The sequence below is a fragment of the Electrona antarctica genome (genome assembly GCF_951216825.1).
Source record: "Electrona antarctica genome assembly, chromosome: 3".
Classification (NCBI taxonomy): Eukaryota; Metazoa; Chordata; class Actinopteri; order Myctophiformes; family Myctophidae; genus Electrona; species Electrona antarctica.
The window spans coordinates 60,758,587-60,774,488 of record NC_136808.1 but is presented as its reverse complement, the minus strand read 5'-3'; the positions used below and the strand labels follow the sequence as shown (position 1 = coordinate 60,774,488).

Here is a 15,902-nt window from a genome sequence, read left to right as displayed (position 1 = left end):
GTGCATCATGGTGAAGTGATGTTTACGTTGGTGTTGTGGTCTTTCCCCTGGCAGGGTGGCTCAGAGGAGGCAGGGCACAGTGCATCATGGTGAAGTGATGTTTACGTTGGTGTTGTGGTCTTTCCCCTGGCAGGGTGGCTCAGAGGAGGCAGGGCACAGTGCATGGTGAAGTGATGTTTACGTTGGTGTTGTTGTCTTTCCCCTGGCAGGATGGCTCAGAGGAGGCAGGGCACAGTGCATGGTGAAGTGATGTTTACGTTGGTGTTGTCTTTCCCCTGGCAGGGTGGCTCAGAGGAGGCAGGGCACAGTGCATGGTGAAGTGATGTTTACGTTGGTGTTGTTGTCTTTCCCCTGGCAGGGTGGCTCAGACGAGGCAGGGCACAGTGCATGGTGAAGTGATGTTTACGTTGGTGTTGTTGTCTTTCCCCTGAGGTAGGAGGCAGGGCACAGTGCATCATGGTGAAGTGATGTTTACGTTGGTGTTGTGGTCTTTCCCCTGAGGTAGGAGGCAGGGCACCGTGCATCATGGTGAAGTGATGTTTACGTTGGTGTTGTTGTCTTTCCCCTGAGGTAGGAGGCAGGGCACCGTGCATCATGGTGAAGTGATGTTTACGTTGGTGTTGTGGTCTTTCCCCTGAGGTAGGAGGCAGGGCACAGTGCATGGTGAAGTGATGTTTACGTTGGTGTTGTTGTCTTTCCCCTGAGGTAGGAGGCAGGGCACAGTGCATGGTGAAGTGATGTTTACGTTGGTGTTGTTGTCTTTCCCCTGAGGTAGGAGGCAGGGCACAGTGCATCATGGTGAAGTGATGTTTACGTTGGTGTTGTTGTCTTTCCCCTGGCAGGATGGCTCAGAGCACGTACGAGGCAGGGCACCGTGCATGCTGAAGTGATGTTTACGTTGGTGTTGTGGTCTTTCCCCTGAGGTAGGAGGCAGGGCACAGTGCATCATGGTGAAGTGATGTTTACGTTGGTGTTGTGGTCTTTCCCCTGAGGTAGGAGGCAGGGCACCGTGCATCATGGTGAAGTGATGTTTACGTTGGTGTTGTTGTCTTTCCCCTGGCAGGATGGCTCAGAGCACGTACGAGGCAGGGAGGACCGTTCTGGCCATAGACTCCATGGTGTTCACCCTCAGGCTCATCCACATCTTTGCCATTCACAAGCAGCTGGGTCCAAAGATCATCATTGTGGAGAGAATGGTGACGTAAACAATTTACTGCATCCATCGCACTGGTTCTCAACCGATCTGCCGGGGCCCACTGGTGGGCCGTGAGGATCTTGCAAGTGCCCCCCCCCCCCAATAATTGGCAAAACACTTGATTTAGAAGACATTTGTAGAATCTTTTCTCAGGTCTAAATGGGTTATAAGTGATGCAATTTAATAAGAACTTAGGCCCTCATTTATCAACCGTGCGTACGCCAAAATATGGGTGTACGCCGAAATTACCGCAATTTTCGGCATTTACGATTTGCGCCAAAGATTGAAAATGATCTTGTGCCAAGACAAAACTCACGTCTGGTCGGGAGCTGTCGTACGCTTTGGCCTTTTTGTCGTAGAACAGCGGAGCAGCATTGTTTGACCAGCTGAGAGGCTGTCACAGGCATCGAAACATATGTATTCACTCCTAAAATGTTTATATAAAAGTATATGTATGTAGTATATGGGCTACATGTAAAAAAAGAAAAAGAAAAGGAAAAAAGGAATAGGCCTACATCAACGATGTGTCTGTGTCATATGAAATTGGTAGGAGATTACCAACTTTACAAGCAGTTAAAATCGCGCAATTAAAACAATGTTGCAAGTTTAGATGCTTAAGCCATTTAAACAGTGTTTTGCATGAGCGCATGCCGGTGCCCCCCCCCCCCCCCTCCTGGAATAGTTAACTGGATCGAGAGGCATTTGCAGTGCTGCTGCTATAGTCAAGTCTACCAACCAACGGGTAGGCTATAGTGCAATCTACAGCCATGTCTTTCTCGAGTTACATCTCGTCGTTTTAAGGATAAACCCGACGTGTCGCTCGATTGCCAAATGTGCCGTGCCGGCGTGCCAGCGCAAAATTGGGGACCGCTGACCGCATCGGAGTTAGGTATAGGTTAAACCACCCAGCCAGGCTGCCAGCCCACCTGTGCCAGTGTGCCACATGAGGCTGGTTTAGGCTGCACATTTATATAATTGTCAGTTGACAGCCCAGCCACTACTAATAGCGAGGTAATCTAAATAGATTGTCATAAACGTGCATGGTCGCGGTGTCATGAACGGACCACAGTGATAGAGACAGACAGGACAGGAGAGGAGGAAAACAGCAGCGTGTGTGTGCGCCTATTTGTTATTTAATTCATTGTCCACATGCAGGTTCAGGTTTTCGTTCACTAATATATAGTTGTAGGCTATATTAAATGAATAAATACTTTAATAATTTAATATAGGCTACAACTAACAACACACGGCAGGCGCGTAGCGCGGATCAAATGATTGACTGGGCAAATTAGCATGGGGGGGGGGGGGGGGGGGAAGTGTGAACTGTGAACGGTTTGGGGAACCATTTTAAAACAAAGGCGGCTTGCATGCTGTGGTTTACTAATGCTGTGGTTATTTGGTGGTTATTTGCATGCACAAGTTGGGCCAGCTCTAAACTGACTGGGCCACGGCCCGTATGTGCGTGTGTGCGTGTGGGCAGCAAGGCACGCGAGGCGAGAGGAGAAACAGACAGGGTACTACAGCTACAGCTTTATTTAATTCATACAGGTGTAGGTGTTCGTTCTTTATTTATTTAATATAGGCTACAACAAACCAGTTGGACTTGCAAGTTGCGTGTGCGTGCGTGCGTCTGTGTGTGTATGAGAGGGGGGTGACTTTTTTATTGACTTTTTTCGTCATGTAACTATGGTTTCCAAGGTCGTACTGCAGTTGTTCATGTCGCAAAAACGAGGGCGAGGCTTGATTTCATAGGGTGTGCCAGATAGATTTCAGCCGTCACATTTATAAACGTCCGAACGAAATTAAGGAAGAAACAGCTGTCTGCGATCACTTTGTAAATGCCGACCCGACGTGGGTGTACTACGAATCCTACACTCGAATTTGGGGCAGATTTTACACTCGATTGATAAATGAGGGCCTTAAAGTGTACTATTAGTTCCATCCAAGCCGGATGTGCTCCAATTAAAATGCACAAGGCTCTAAGTGGTCAGTCAGATGGGTGGAGCCACGAATGCTTTAAAGAGCCTGTAAACAGGAAGTGCCCTGTCTTGGGCATTTTTTATGGCCGGGGATTAACACCTCACCTGATGACACACGTGAGACATGGCCAAAGATTAACACCTCACCTGATGACACACGTGAGACATGGCCAAAGATTAACACCTCACCTGATGACACACGTGAGACATGGCCAAAGATTAACACCTCACCTGATGACACACGTGAGACATGGCCAAAGATTAACACCTCACCTGATGACACACGTGAGACATGGCCAAAGATTAACACCTCACCTGATGACACACGTGAGACATGGCCAAAGATTAACACCTCACCTGATGACACACGTGAGACATGGCCAAAGATTAACACCTCACCTGATGACACACGTGAGACATGGCCAAAGATTAACACCTCACCTGATGACACACGTGAGACATGGCCAAAGATTAACACCTCACCTGATGACACACGTGAGACATGGCCAAAGATTAACACCTCACCTGATGACACACGTGAGACATGGCCAAAGATTAACACCTCACCTGATGACACACGTGAGACATGGCCATGGGGTCCCCACTCCCCATGCAGCCATAAATGTTGAGAATCCCTGCCCTATATCCTAGAGTGCACCACCATCCTTTGGCCAGTGTGTCATACTATATCCTAGAGTGCACCACCATCCTTTGGCCAGTGTGTCATACTATATCCTAGAGTGCACCACCATCCTTTGGCCAGTGTGTCATACTATATCCTAGAGTGCACCACCATCCTTTGGCCAGTGTGTCATACTATATCCTAGAGTGCACCACCATCCTTTGGCCAGTGTGTCATACTATAACCTAGAGTGCACCACCATCCTTTGGCCAGTGTGTCATACTATATCCTAGACGTGCATCACCATCTTTTTGGCGAGAATAATTATTTCACGCCTTCTAAAAGTGTAAAACACTATAAAGAAAGATACAATATTTTAATTTGGTAAACCTACATGTTAGTGTTGTTTTCGTCGACTAAAACCAAGACGAAAAATGTTCGTCGACTACCTTTTTTCACTGACGAAAACTAAATGGAAACAACTAAAATTGTATGATATTTAGTCGACTACAACTAGACTAACACTAAAACATTCCAGGTGACTAAAATGTGACTAAAACTAAATGTAAACTATTCAAGAGACTATATGACTAAAACTAAAATCAAAATTTGCTGCCAAAAACAACACTGCTACATGGATTGTAAACAGTGAATGTGTTGTGTCTCATTGGCCAGATGAAGGACGTGTTCTTCTTCCTGTTCTTCCTGGGGGTGTGGCTTGTTGCGTACGGCGTGGCCACGCAGGCGCTGCTCCACCCCAACGACCCACGCATCGACTGGGTGTTCCGCAGGGCTCTGTACCGGCCCTACCTGCACATCTTTGGACAGGTCCCCCTGGAGGAGATCGATGGTGAGTATAGTGGCGGAAGAAGCACTTCCACGTAGTTGTTTTTTATTTTTTAATTGCTATGACTAAAAAAACTATGACTAAAAAACTAAAATTAAGTTTGATTCAAAAGACTAAAACAAAGTCTTTTTGACACAGCGGCTCACTTCCCGGAGATGAACTGCACAGAGGACTCGTTGGAGATCACCGCGGGGCTCCTCCCACCGTGTCCCAACGTCTACGCCAACTGGCTGGTCATCCTGCTGCTGGTCATCTTCCTGCTGGTCACCAACGTGCTGCTGCTCAACCTGCTCATCGCCATGTTCAGGTAGGGTCATCTGATTTCGTCGACTAAAAATGTTCGTCGACTACCTTTTTTCACTGACAAAAACTAATGGTAACTATCCTGCTCGTTGGCAGCTACACCTTCCAGGTGGTGCAGGAGAACGCCGACATCTTCTGGAAGTTCCAGAGGTACAACCTGATCGTGGAGTACCACAGCCGCCCCGCCCTGGCTCCGCCCTTCATCATCATCAGCCACCTGTCCCAGATCCTCTTCAGCCTGCTCCGACGCCCCGAGCCCAAGCAGGAACACCTGGGTACCAATTAAAACAGTTATCCTAGCTATTAGCCCAAGCAGGAACACCTGGGTACCAATTAAAACAGTTATCCTAGCTATTAGCCCAAGCAGGAACACCTGGGTACCAATTAAAACAGTTATCCTAGCTATTAGCCCAAGCAGGAACACCTGGGTACCAATTAAAACAGTTATCCTAGCTATTAGCCCAAGCAGGAACACCTGGGTACCAATTAAAACAGTTATCCTAGCTATTAGCCCAAGCAGGAACACCTGGGTACCAATTAAAACAGTTATCCTAGCTATTAGCCCAAGCAGGAACACCTGGGTACCAATTAAAACAGTTATCCTAGCTATTAGCCCAAGCAGGAACACCTGGGTACCAATTAAAACAGTTATCCTAGCTATTAGCCCAAGCAGGAACACCTGGGTACCAATTAAAACAGTTATCCTAGCTATTAGCCCAAGCAGGAACACCTGGGTACCAATTAAAACAGTTATCCTAGCTATTAGCCCAAGCAGGACACCTGGGTACCAATTAAAACACGTTATCCTAGCTATTAGCCCAAGCAGGAACACCTGGGTACCAATTAAAACAGTTTTCCTAGCTATTAGCCCAAGCAGGAACACCTGGGTACCAATTAAAACAGTTTTCCTAGCTATTAGCCCAAACTGGAACACCTGGGTACCAATTAAAACAGTTATCCTAGCTATTAGCCCAAGCAGGAACACCTGGGTACCAATTAAAACAGTTATCCTAGCTATTAGCCCAAGCAGGAACACCTGGGTACCAATTAAAACAGTTATCCTAGCTATTAGCCCAAGCAGGAACACCTGGGTACCAATTAAAACAGTTATCCTAGCTATTAGCCCAAGCAGGAACACCTGGGTACCAATTAAAACAGTTATCCTAGCTATTAGCCCAAGCAGGAACACCTGGGTACCAATTAAAACAGTTATCCTAGCTATTAGCCCAAGCAGGAACACCTGGGTACCAATTAAAACAGTTATCCTAGCTATTAGCCCAAGCAGGAACACCTGGGTACCAATTAAAACAGTTATCCTAGCTATTAGCCCAAGCAGGAACACCTGGGTACCAATTAAAACAGTTATCCTAGCTATTAGCCCAAGCAGGAACACCTGGGTACCAATTAAAACAGTTATCCTAGCTATTAGCCCAAGCAGGAACACCTGGGTACCAATTAAAACAGTTATCCTAGCTATTAGCCCAAGCAGGACACCTGGGTACCAATTAAAACACGTTATCCTAGCTATTAGCCCAAGCAGGAACACCTGGGTACCAATTAAAACAGTTTTCCTAGCTATTAGCCCAAGCAGGAACACCTGGGTACCAATTAAAACAGTTTTCCTAGCTATTAGCCCAAACTGGAACACCTGGGTACCAATTAAAACAGTTATCCTAGCTATTAGCCCAAGCAGGAACACCTGGGTACCAATTAAAACAGTTATCCTAGCTATTAGCCCAAGCAGGAACACCTGGGTACCAATTAAAACAGTTATCCTAGCTATTAGCCCAAGCAGGAACACCTGGGTACCAATTAAAACAGTTATCCTAGCTATTAGCCCAAGCAGGAACACCTGGGTACCAATTAAAACACAGTTATTCTAGCTATTAGCCCAAGCAGGAACACTTATAGGTTCACGGTTGTTGTTGTTGTTATTATTATAGCTATTATAGGGCATACCATTTTGTGGTGCTACAGATAGCACCACAAAATGTCCCATAGAGATTTCCAAAAAAATAGTTATATAAGTGATTTTTTTTTCATATTTTTTATCCCACGATTTTGCAACCCAGTTTTTTTTACCCAGTGCCAATTATCTAATGTAATCCTGGGCGCTACACTTCCTCTGCCAACATGGGGGGGCAGCGGACTGACCTCATGCCTCCTTCTAGGGGGGAATTTCCCTGGCCGGATGTAGCGCATGGAAGGAACACGTTATTCCGACCAGTTCCTTTCCCCCCCATCAGGCGCCCTGGCTGGCCAGGGGGAGGTAGTTTTAGAGACCAGGATTACTGCATGTTTTTGTGAGGGTACCTACCCTAGGGGACACGGGGAGAACATGCAAACTCCACACAGAAAGGCCCTTTCGCCAACCCCGCCTCGGGTATGGGCACTGATGACGCAGAGGAGGAAACACGCCCCCAGCGCCCACAGTGTCCCCAGCGGGAATCGAACCCAGGACATTCTAGCTGTGAGGCGACAGCACTACCAACTGTGCCACCGTGCTCCTATATAAGTGATTTTAAGCCTAATTAAAATTTCCTTGACACCATGTGTCAACGGCTAAAATGATTTTAGCCTTTATACTGTAAGCCTGCAAGGTCGTCAGGGCTAGGGCGAGTAACAAAACAAACAATCCACAAACATTGTCGTGTAGAGGGAACCGCATGAGGCTTCCCTATTCACTGTAGCGATAGGAACAGACAAGGTTTCACATTACATCACATTATTGTCTGTGTCAGAGAGCACTTCCCCTGCTGGGACTATAAACACTGATTAAAGTCACCTCATATTAACGGTCTGTTAATTCATTGCGTGTGTGCGTGTGTGCGTGTGTGCGTGCGTGCGTGCGTGTGTGCGTGCAGAGAGGGACCTCCCAGCAGGGCTGGACCAGAGGTTGATGACCTGGGAGACCGTCCAGAAGGAGAACTATCTGGCCAAACTGGAGCGCCAGCGCTGGGAGAGCAGCGAGGAGCGCCTCAAGAGCACCTCGTCCAAGTAAACACCAGCTTCACTATGTCAGCTTCACTATGTCACTAAACACCAGCTTCACTATGTCAGCTTCACTATGTCAGCTTCACTATGTCACTAAACACCAGCTTCACTATGTCAGCTTCACTATGTCAGCTTCACTATGTCACTAAACACCAGCTTCACTATGTCAGCTTCACTATGTCAGCTTCACTATGTCAGCTTCACTATGTCAGCTTCACTATGTCACTAAACACCAGCTTCACTATGTCAGCTTCACTATGTCAGCTTCACTATGTCACTAAACACCAGCTTCACTATGTCAGCTTCACTATGTCAGCTTCACTATGTCACTAAACACCAGCTTCACTATGTCAGCTTCACTATGTCAGCTTCACTATGTCAGCTTCACTATGTCAGCTTCACTATGTCAGCTTCACTATGTCACTAAACACCAGCTTCACTATGTCAGCTTCACTATGTCAGCTTCACTATGTCAGCTTCACTATGTCAGCTTCACTATGTCACTAAACACCAGCTTCACTATGTCAGCTTCACTATGTCAGCTTCACTATGTCACTAAACACCAGCTTCACTATGTCAGCTTCACTATGTCAGCTTCACTATGTCACTAAACACCAGCTTCACTATGTCAGCTTCACTATGTCAGCTTCACTATGTCAGCTTCACTATGTCAGCTTCACTATGTCACTAAACACCAGCTTCACTATGTCAGCTTCACTATGTCAGCTTCACTATGTCACTAAACACCAGCTTCACTATGTCAGCTTCACTATGTCACTAAACACCAGCTTCACTATGTCAGCTTCACTATGTCACTAAACACCAGCTTCACTATGTCAGCTTCACTATGTCACTAAACACCAGCTTCACTATGTCACTAAACACCAGCTTCACTATGTCAGCTTCACTATGTCACTAAACACCAGCTTCACTATGTCAGCTTCACTATGTCACTAAACACCAGCTTCACTATGTCAGCTTCACTATGTCAGCTTCACTATGTCACTAAACACCAGCTTCACTATGTCAGCTTCACTATGTCAGCTTCACTATGTCAGCTTCACTATGTCACTAAACACCAGCTTCACTGTCAGCGGAATGTAGAGCACATACTTTACCTTTAAGACATGTAGAGCACATACTAGAGAGCAGTACATACATGTAGAGCAGTGTTGTTTTTGGCAGAACATTTCTATTTTAGTCACATTTTAGTCACCTGGAATGTGTTAGTGTTAGTTTATCTCATGACGTCATGAGATTTTAGTCGACTAAATCTACAGGTGATTTAGTCGACTAAAATGTATTTTGGTGGGCCTTGATGCCGTCATAATGGCTGATTTTACACTTGCTGAAAATAGCCGATCTACAAGCTCACAACGCGTCGCAGCACGACGCGTTGTGAGCTTGTGGATCTGCTATTTTTCAATTGCTAAAGTATAACATAATGCTAAAACACCAAAAGGGGTTCTCGTCCAGAATGGGTTAACTGCAGTGTGTTAATGACTACTGGGTCCAGAGAGTTGATTTAACTGCAGTGTGTGGATGACTTCATACTGGGTCCAGAGAGTTGATTTAACTGCAGTGTGAGGGTCCAGAGAGTTGATTTAACTGCAGTGTGAGGGTCCAGAGAGTTGATTTAACTGCAGTGTGAGGGTCCAGAGAGTTGATGTAACTGCAGTGTGAGGGTCCAGAGTGTGGATGACTACATACTGGGTCCAGAGAGTTGATTTAACTGCAGTGTGAGGGTCCAGAGAGTTGATTTAACTGCAGTGTGAGGGTCCAGAGAGTTGATTTAACTGCAGTGTGTGGATGACTTCATACTGGGTCCAGAGAGTTGATTTAACTGCAGTGTGAGGGTCCAGAGAGTTGATTTAACTGCAGTGTGTTAATGACTACATACTGGGTCCAGAGAGTTGATTTAACTGCAGTGTGTGGATGACTACATACTGGGTCCAGAGAGTTGATTTAACTGCAGTGTGAGGATGACTACATACTGGGTCCAGAGAGTTGATTTAACTGCAGTGTGTGGATGACTACATACTGGGTCCAGAGAGTTGATTTAACTGCAGTGTGTGGATGACTACATACTGGGTCCAGAGAGTTGATTTAACTGCAGTGTGAGGATGACTACATACTGGGTCCAGAGAGTTGATTTAACTGCAGTGTGAGGGTCCAGAGAGTTGATTTAACTGCAGTGTGAGGGTCCAGAGAGTTGATTTAACTGCAGTGTGAGGGTCCAGAGTGTGGATGACTACATACTGGGTCCAGAGAGTTGATTTAACTGCAGTGTGTTAATGACTACATACTGGGTCCAGAGAGTTGATTTAACTGCAGTGTGTGGATGACTTCATACAGGGTCCAGAGAGTTGATTTAACTGCAGTGTGAGGATGACTACATACTGGTCCAGATAGTTGATTTAACTGCAGTGTGTTAATGACTACAGGGTCCAGAGCCTGTTGAGGATCGTCAGTGGTTTCAAGGACCAAGAGAAACGTCTCCTGTCCATGGAGGCTCAGGTAAGTGACAGATACAATGATCTCCATATATGGGCATTTGGGACGTTTAGGTGAGTGCTGCCTGGCGGCCCCCCCGAAAACATCCTAAAAGATTTTGTCCAAACATCATGCATGCAAATCAGTACACATTATTATCTCCATAGTCATGTGATCACGACGGATCTGTCCTATTCTTATTCCATCCTGATTGTCTCCCCACGGTAGTGCGTGCATGTGCACATCTTGTTACCGGGCGGACTGGGTTTTTTTTTCTCCAAATCACCCAAATCACTGAATGCTCCTTTAATATTAATACCTCCTAAAAGGTGGTAAAATAAGGTGGTCCCACGTGATACTGATAAGCCTGGTTGTGATGTCTCATAATCATGTAGATAAATGCTTGTGTTCGTAAAACACTTTTCATGTCTTCCAACCACTCCAGGGCCTTACGAAGCATTTCAGAGGCTTTATGGTTATCGCTTAATATAACACAATGAAACGTAGTTTGGCAGCAATCCCCTCCACTTATCGTCATAAAAGCAAAGTAATAAGAGGGAAATGTGTATCCAAATATACGGTATATCAAAATATAGGCCTAATAAAAGTCATCATAATAGTCAGTCAGACAGACAGAGAGAGGATATAGAGTAAATAAAATAACCTGAAATACTTGGCAGCAATTTTATATTTACACCTGGGGAAACTCAGTGAAATATAATCAAAATGACAACATAATACCTTCGACGTGTCATTAATTAATGGGCTCCGGGTTTCCTCCTCCTAGATCAAGTACTGTGGAGATGTGCGGCTGTCCTGGGTTGGTGTCATTAATGGGCTCCGGGTTTCCTCCTCCTAGATCAAGTACTGTGGAGATGTGCTGTCCTGTCATTAATGGGCTCTGGGTTTCCTCCTCCTAGATCAAGTACTGTGGAGATGTGTTGTCCTGGGTTAATTAATGGGCTCCGGGTTTCCTCCTCCTAGATCAAGTACTGTGGAGATGTGCTGTCCTGTCATTAATGGGCTCTGGGTTTCCTCCTCCTAGATCAAGTACTGTGGAGATGTGTTGTCCTGTCATTAATGGGCTCTGGGTTTCCTCCTCCTAGATCAAGTACTGTGGAGATGTGCTGTCCTGTCATTAATGGGCTCTGGGTTTCCTCCTCCTAGATCAAGTACTGTGGAGATGTGCTGTCCTGTCATTAATGGGCTCTGGGTTTCCTCCTCCTAGATCAAGTACTGTGGAGATGTGCTGTCCTGGGGTGTCATTAATGGGCTCTGGGTTTCCTCCTCCTAGATCAAGTACTGTGGAGATGTGCTGTCCTGGGGTGTCATTAATGGGCTCTGGGTTTCCTCCCCCTAGATCAAGTACTGTGGAGATGTGCTGTCCTGTCATTAATGGGCTCTGGGTTTCCTCCTCCTAGATCAAGTACTGTGGAGATGTGCTGTCATGTCATTAATGGGCTGCGGGTTTCCTCCCCCTAGATCAAGTACTGTGGAGATGTGCTGTCCTGGGTTAATTAATGGGCTCCGGGTTTCCTCCTCCTAGATCAAGTACTGTGGAGATGTGCTGTCCTGGGTTAATTAATGGGCTCCGGGTTTCCTCCTCCTAGATCAAGTACTGTGGAGATGTGCTGTCCTGGGGTGTCATTAATGGGCTCTGGGTTTCCTCCTCCTAGATCAAGTACTGTGGAGATGTGCTGTCCTGGGTTAATTAATGGGCTCCGGGTTTCCTCCTCCTAGATCAAGTACTGTGGAGATGTGCTGTCCTGGGGTGTCATTAATGGGCTCTGGGTTTCCTCCTCCTAGATCAAGTACTGTGGAGATGTGCTGTCCTGGGTTGGTGTCATTAATGGGCTGCCGGTTTCCTCCCCCTAGATCAAGTACTGTGGAGATGTGCTGTCCTGGGTTGGTGTCATTAATGGGCTCTGGGTTTCCTCCTCCTAGATCAAGTACTGTGGAGATGTGCTGTCATGTCATTAATGGGCTGCGGGTTTCCTCCTCCTAGATCAAGTACTGTGGAGATGTGCTGTCATGTCATTAATGGGCTCTGGGTTTCCTCCTCCTAGATCAAGTACTGTGGAGATGTGCTGTCCTGTCATTAATGGGCTGCGGGTTTCCTCCCCCTAGATCAAGTACTGTGGAGATGTGCTGTCCTGGGTTAATTAATGGGCTCCGGGTTTCCTCCTCCTAGATCAAGTACTGTGGAGATGTGCTGTCCTGGGTTAATTAATGGGCTCTGGGTTTCCTCCTCCTAGATCAAGTACTGTGGAGATGTGCTGTCCTGTCATTAATGGGCTCTGGGTTTCCTCCTCCTAGATCAAGTACTGTGGAGATGTGCTGTCCTGTCATTAATGGGCTCTGGGTTTCCTCCTCCTAGATCAAGTACTGTGGAGATGTGCTGTCCTGGGGTGTCATTAATGGGCTCTGGGTTTCCTCCTCCTAGATCAAGTACTGTGGAGATGTGCTGTCATGTCATTAATGGGCTGCGGGTTTCCTCCCCCTAGATCAAGTACTGTGGAGATGTGCTGTCCTGGGTTGCAGAGTGTCATTAATGGGCTCTGGGTTTCCTCCTCCTAGATCAAGTACTGTGGAGATGTGCTGTCCTGGGGTGTCATTAATGGGCTCTGGGTTTCCTCCTCCTAGATCAAGTACTGTGGAGATGTGCTGTCCTGGGGTGTCATTAATGGGCTCTGGGTTTCCTCCCCCTAGATCAAGTACTGTGGAGATGTGCTGTCCTGGGGTGTCATTAATGGGCTCTGGGTTTCCTCCCCCTAGATCAAGTACTGTGGAGATGTGCTGTCCTGGGGTGTCATTAATGGGCTCTGGGTTTCCTCCTCCTAGATCAAGTACTGTGGAGATGTGCTGTCCTGGGTTGGTGTCATTAATGGGCTCTGGGTTTCCTCCTCCTAGATCAAGTACTGTGGAGATGTGCTGTCCTGGGTTGCAGAGTGTCATTAATGGGCTCCGGGTTTCCTCCTCCTAGATCAAGTACTGTGGAGATGTGCTGTCCTGGGTTGGTGTCATTAATGGGCTCCGGGTTTCCTCCTCCTAGATCAAGTACTGTGGAGATGTGCTGTCCTGTCATTAATGGGCTCTGGGTTTCCTCCTCCTAGATCAAGTACTGTGGAGATGTGCTGTCCTGGGTTGGTGTCATTAATGGGCTCCGGGTTTCCTCCTCCTAGATCAAGTACTGTGGAGATGTGCTGTCATGTCATTAATGGGCTGCGGGTTTCCTCCCCCTAGATCAAGTACTGTGGAGATGTGCTGTCCTGGGTTGCAGAGTGCTTCGCTCTGAGCACGCTCAAGTGTGACAGAGAGGCTCCCAGACCGCCACGTGAGTTCCACGTCCGCAGAAACCTCTCATCTTCAACTGCTCACTGTTTTGTGTTCTCTGGCCACATATTTTGCTTTGAATAAGGGTTACTTTCCAAGGTTATCAGAAGAGGTATAGCTACGGAGTGGGCCAGTATAGAGCAATGAAGTCTGACGTCAATATTGGTAGAGGGCGCAAATCCACAGGTTCATGTACTTTTTATTTGCATTGTAATCCCCATAGGGGGGATTTTAGATCGCCTCGTATAAGAACTGTGTTCATGTCACCCCGGCCGCTTCACTCGTATATGGATATGAAAAATCAACTGACTGAGAGAAAACGTTATTGTTACTGCTACTGAATTAGTTACATTTTCGCTCGTATCATATATGAGTGACTGTCGCAAACGATACAGAGAGAGCTCCCCGACAATAACGCAGAGACAGCCTATTTATTTTTGGACCACAATGCTTATATGAAACGATTTTAAGATGAGCCCATGTTATTCTCCATAGAGAAATTACTTCTACGGTATTTTTTGTACTCTATGTGAGGAATGGATATCTATTTTGGACTGATGAGAGATGAGAGATTTTCTTTCTTTTCTTTCTTTTTTTCCACCATTCAGATACGTTTTTATCTTTTAGCAAGGTAAACAAGCAGGAAAAGGGCGCACACCAGAATTGAGGAGGTGCTAAAGGCCTAGGGTGATGAACAGGGCGGCAGTGGCTCAGGGGTAGAGTGGCTGGATGGCAACCGCAAGGTTGCCAGTTCGAACCCGGAACTAAAAATGGAATGAATGGAATAATAATCAGGTTTAATCAGTTTGATTCAACATTACTGTGATGATTTAAATCTGCCAATCAAACGGCAGTGTCTTTGACAGGCAGCAGCAAGGCCAGCAAGGACCCGCCTCCAGCTCAACCAGACCAGGAAGTACAACCAGACGACAAGGATGCAACATCTGGTCACCAAGGATACGGAGCAAACAAACGATTCCCTTACATCGATGAATAAACATATCAGTGTTGTTTTTGGCCAGCACATTTTGATTTTAGTTTTAGTCGCATAGTCTCTTGAATAGTTTTTCATTTAGTTTTGGTCACATTTTAGTCACCTGAAATGTATTTCGACGGGCCTTGATGCAGTCGTAATGGCTGACTTTACGCTTGCTGAAAATAGCCGATCTACAAGCTCACAACGCGTCGCGCAGCGACTCATTTAGTTTTCATTTAATTTTCGTCAGTGAAAAAAGGTACGTACTCGACAAACATTTTTCGTCTTAGTTTTAGTCGACAAAAACAACACTGATATATGAACATAATTTTATGGTCACTGTCGGGTGGAAACTGTGTCCAAAACAGGGCATACACCCTTTTTTTAATACTGTTAATTTGTTCAACATTTATAAAAATCCACTGACAAACTTAATTCACTTTCAATGGTCATTGTAAGCGCCATTTGAGTCTCCTAATTGTGGCCAATGATGTCCACTGAGGGGTGTGGTCAATGTGAAGGTTGGAAGGGTATTTAATCAGGTCTCAATCATGCAGCAGGTGTTGCTGACAAGAGGCAAACAGTTTTCAGACTGTGTTTAGGAGGCTGTTTGGATCATGTACGTTTATTGCATTTATTTATATGTATGCTGTAGTGATTAGGCGTGCAGAGACAGATAATAAATCCTCATTATACCAACTCTACGCACATGTCTGGACATCACTTCCTGGAGCACACGTCTTAACTATACAACCCGACTGTCGGCAACCAGTAGTGCCACAAATTTAGGATTTGGGCGCTAGTCATAAAGGAAGACTCGTAACTATCATAATTGATAAACATAACATCATTAACGCTTTCAGTAGATTTTACCAGATGATGTCTCTCATTGTTGCTTGTTGGAGTGTTCTTCTTACTGTAACAATATTGTACATTATACTGTACATGATCGTTCTGTCCGGTATTACCCATTTAGACCTGAGAACAGATTCTACAAATGTCTTCTAAATCATTGGTTCCCAACCTTTTTATACTGAAGTACCACCTTTATACTGAAGTACCACCTCGGACAATATGTGTTACATATTGATATATATTAAAGAATCTTAAGATCTTTAATCTTTGAAATATATTTTGAAATCTGAAAGATTTGAGGCACA

General features: G+C 45.8%; 1 protein-coding gene across 1 annotated transcript in view; it reads left to right on the top strand.

Moving 5' to 3' along the window:
- The window catches only part of trpm5 (transient receptor potential cation channel, subfamily M, member 5), a 79,228-nt gene extending 63,943 nt beyond the window's left edge, over positions 1-15,285 (top strand). The window contains exons 19-26 of the mRNA XM_079497568.1: positions 1,074-1,196; positions 4,472-4,646; positions 4,782-4,950; positions 5,043-5,221; positions 7,811-7,943; positions 10,385-10,457; positions 13,677-13,767; positions 14,621-15,285. Of these exons, the coding sequence (XP_079353694.1) occupies positions 1,074-1,196; positions 4,472-4,646; positions 4,782-4,950; positions 5,043-5,221; positions 7,811-7,943; positions 10,385-10,457; positions 13,677-13,767; positions 14,621-14,763 (1,086 nt within the window). The 3' untranslated portion in view covers positions 14,764-15,285. The remainder of the gene's footprint in view (positions 1-1,073; positions 1,197-4,471; positions 4,647-4,781; positions 4,951-5,042; positions 5,222-7,810; positions 7,944-10,384; positions 10,458-13,676; positions 13,768-14,620) is intronic.
- The last annotated feature ends 617 nt before the right edge of the window (positions 15,286-15,902 follow it).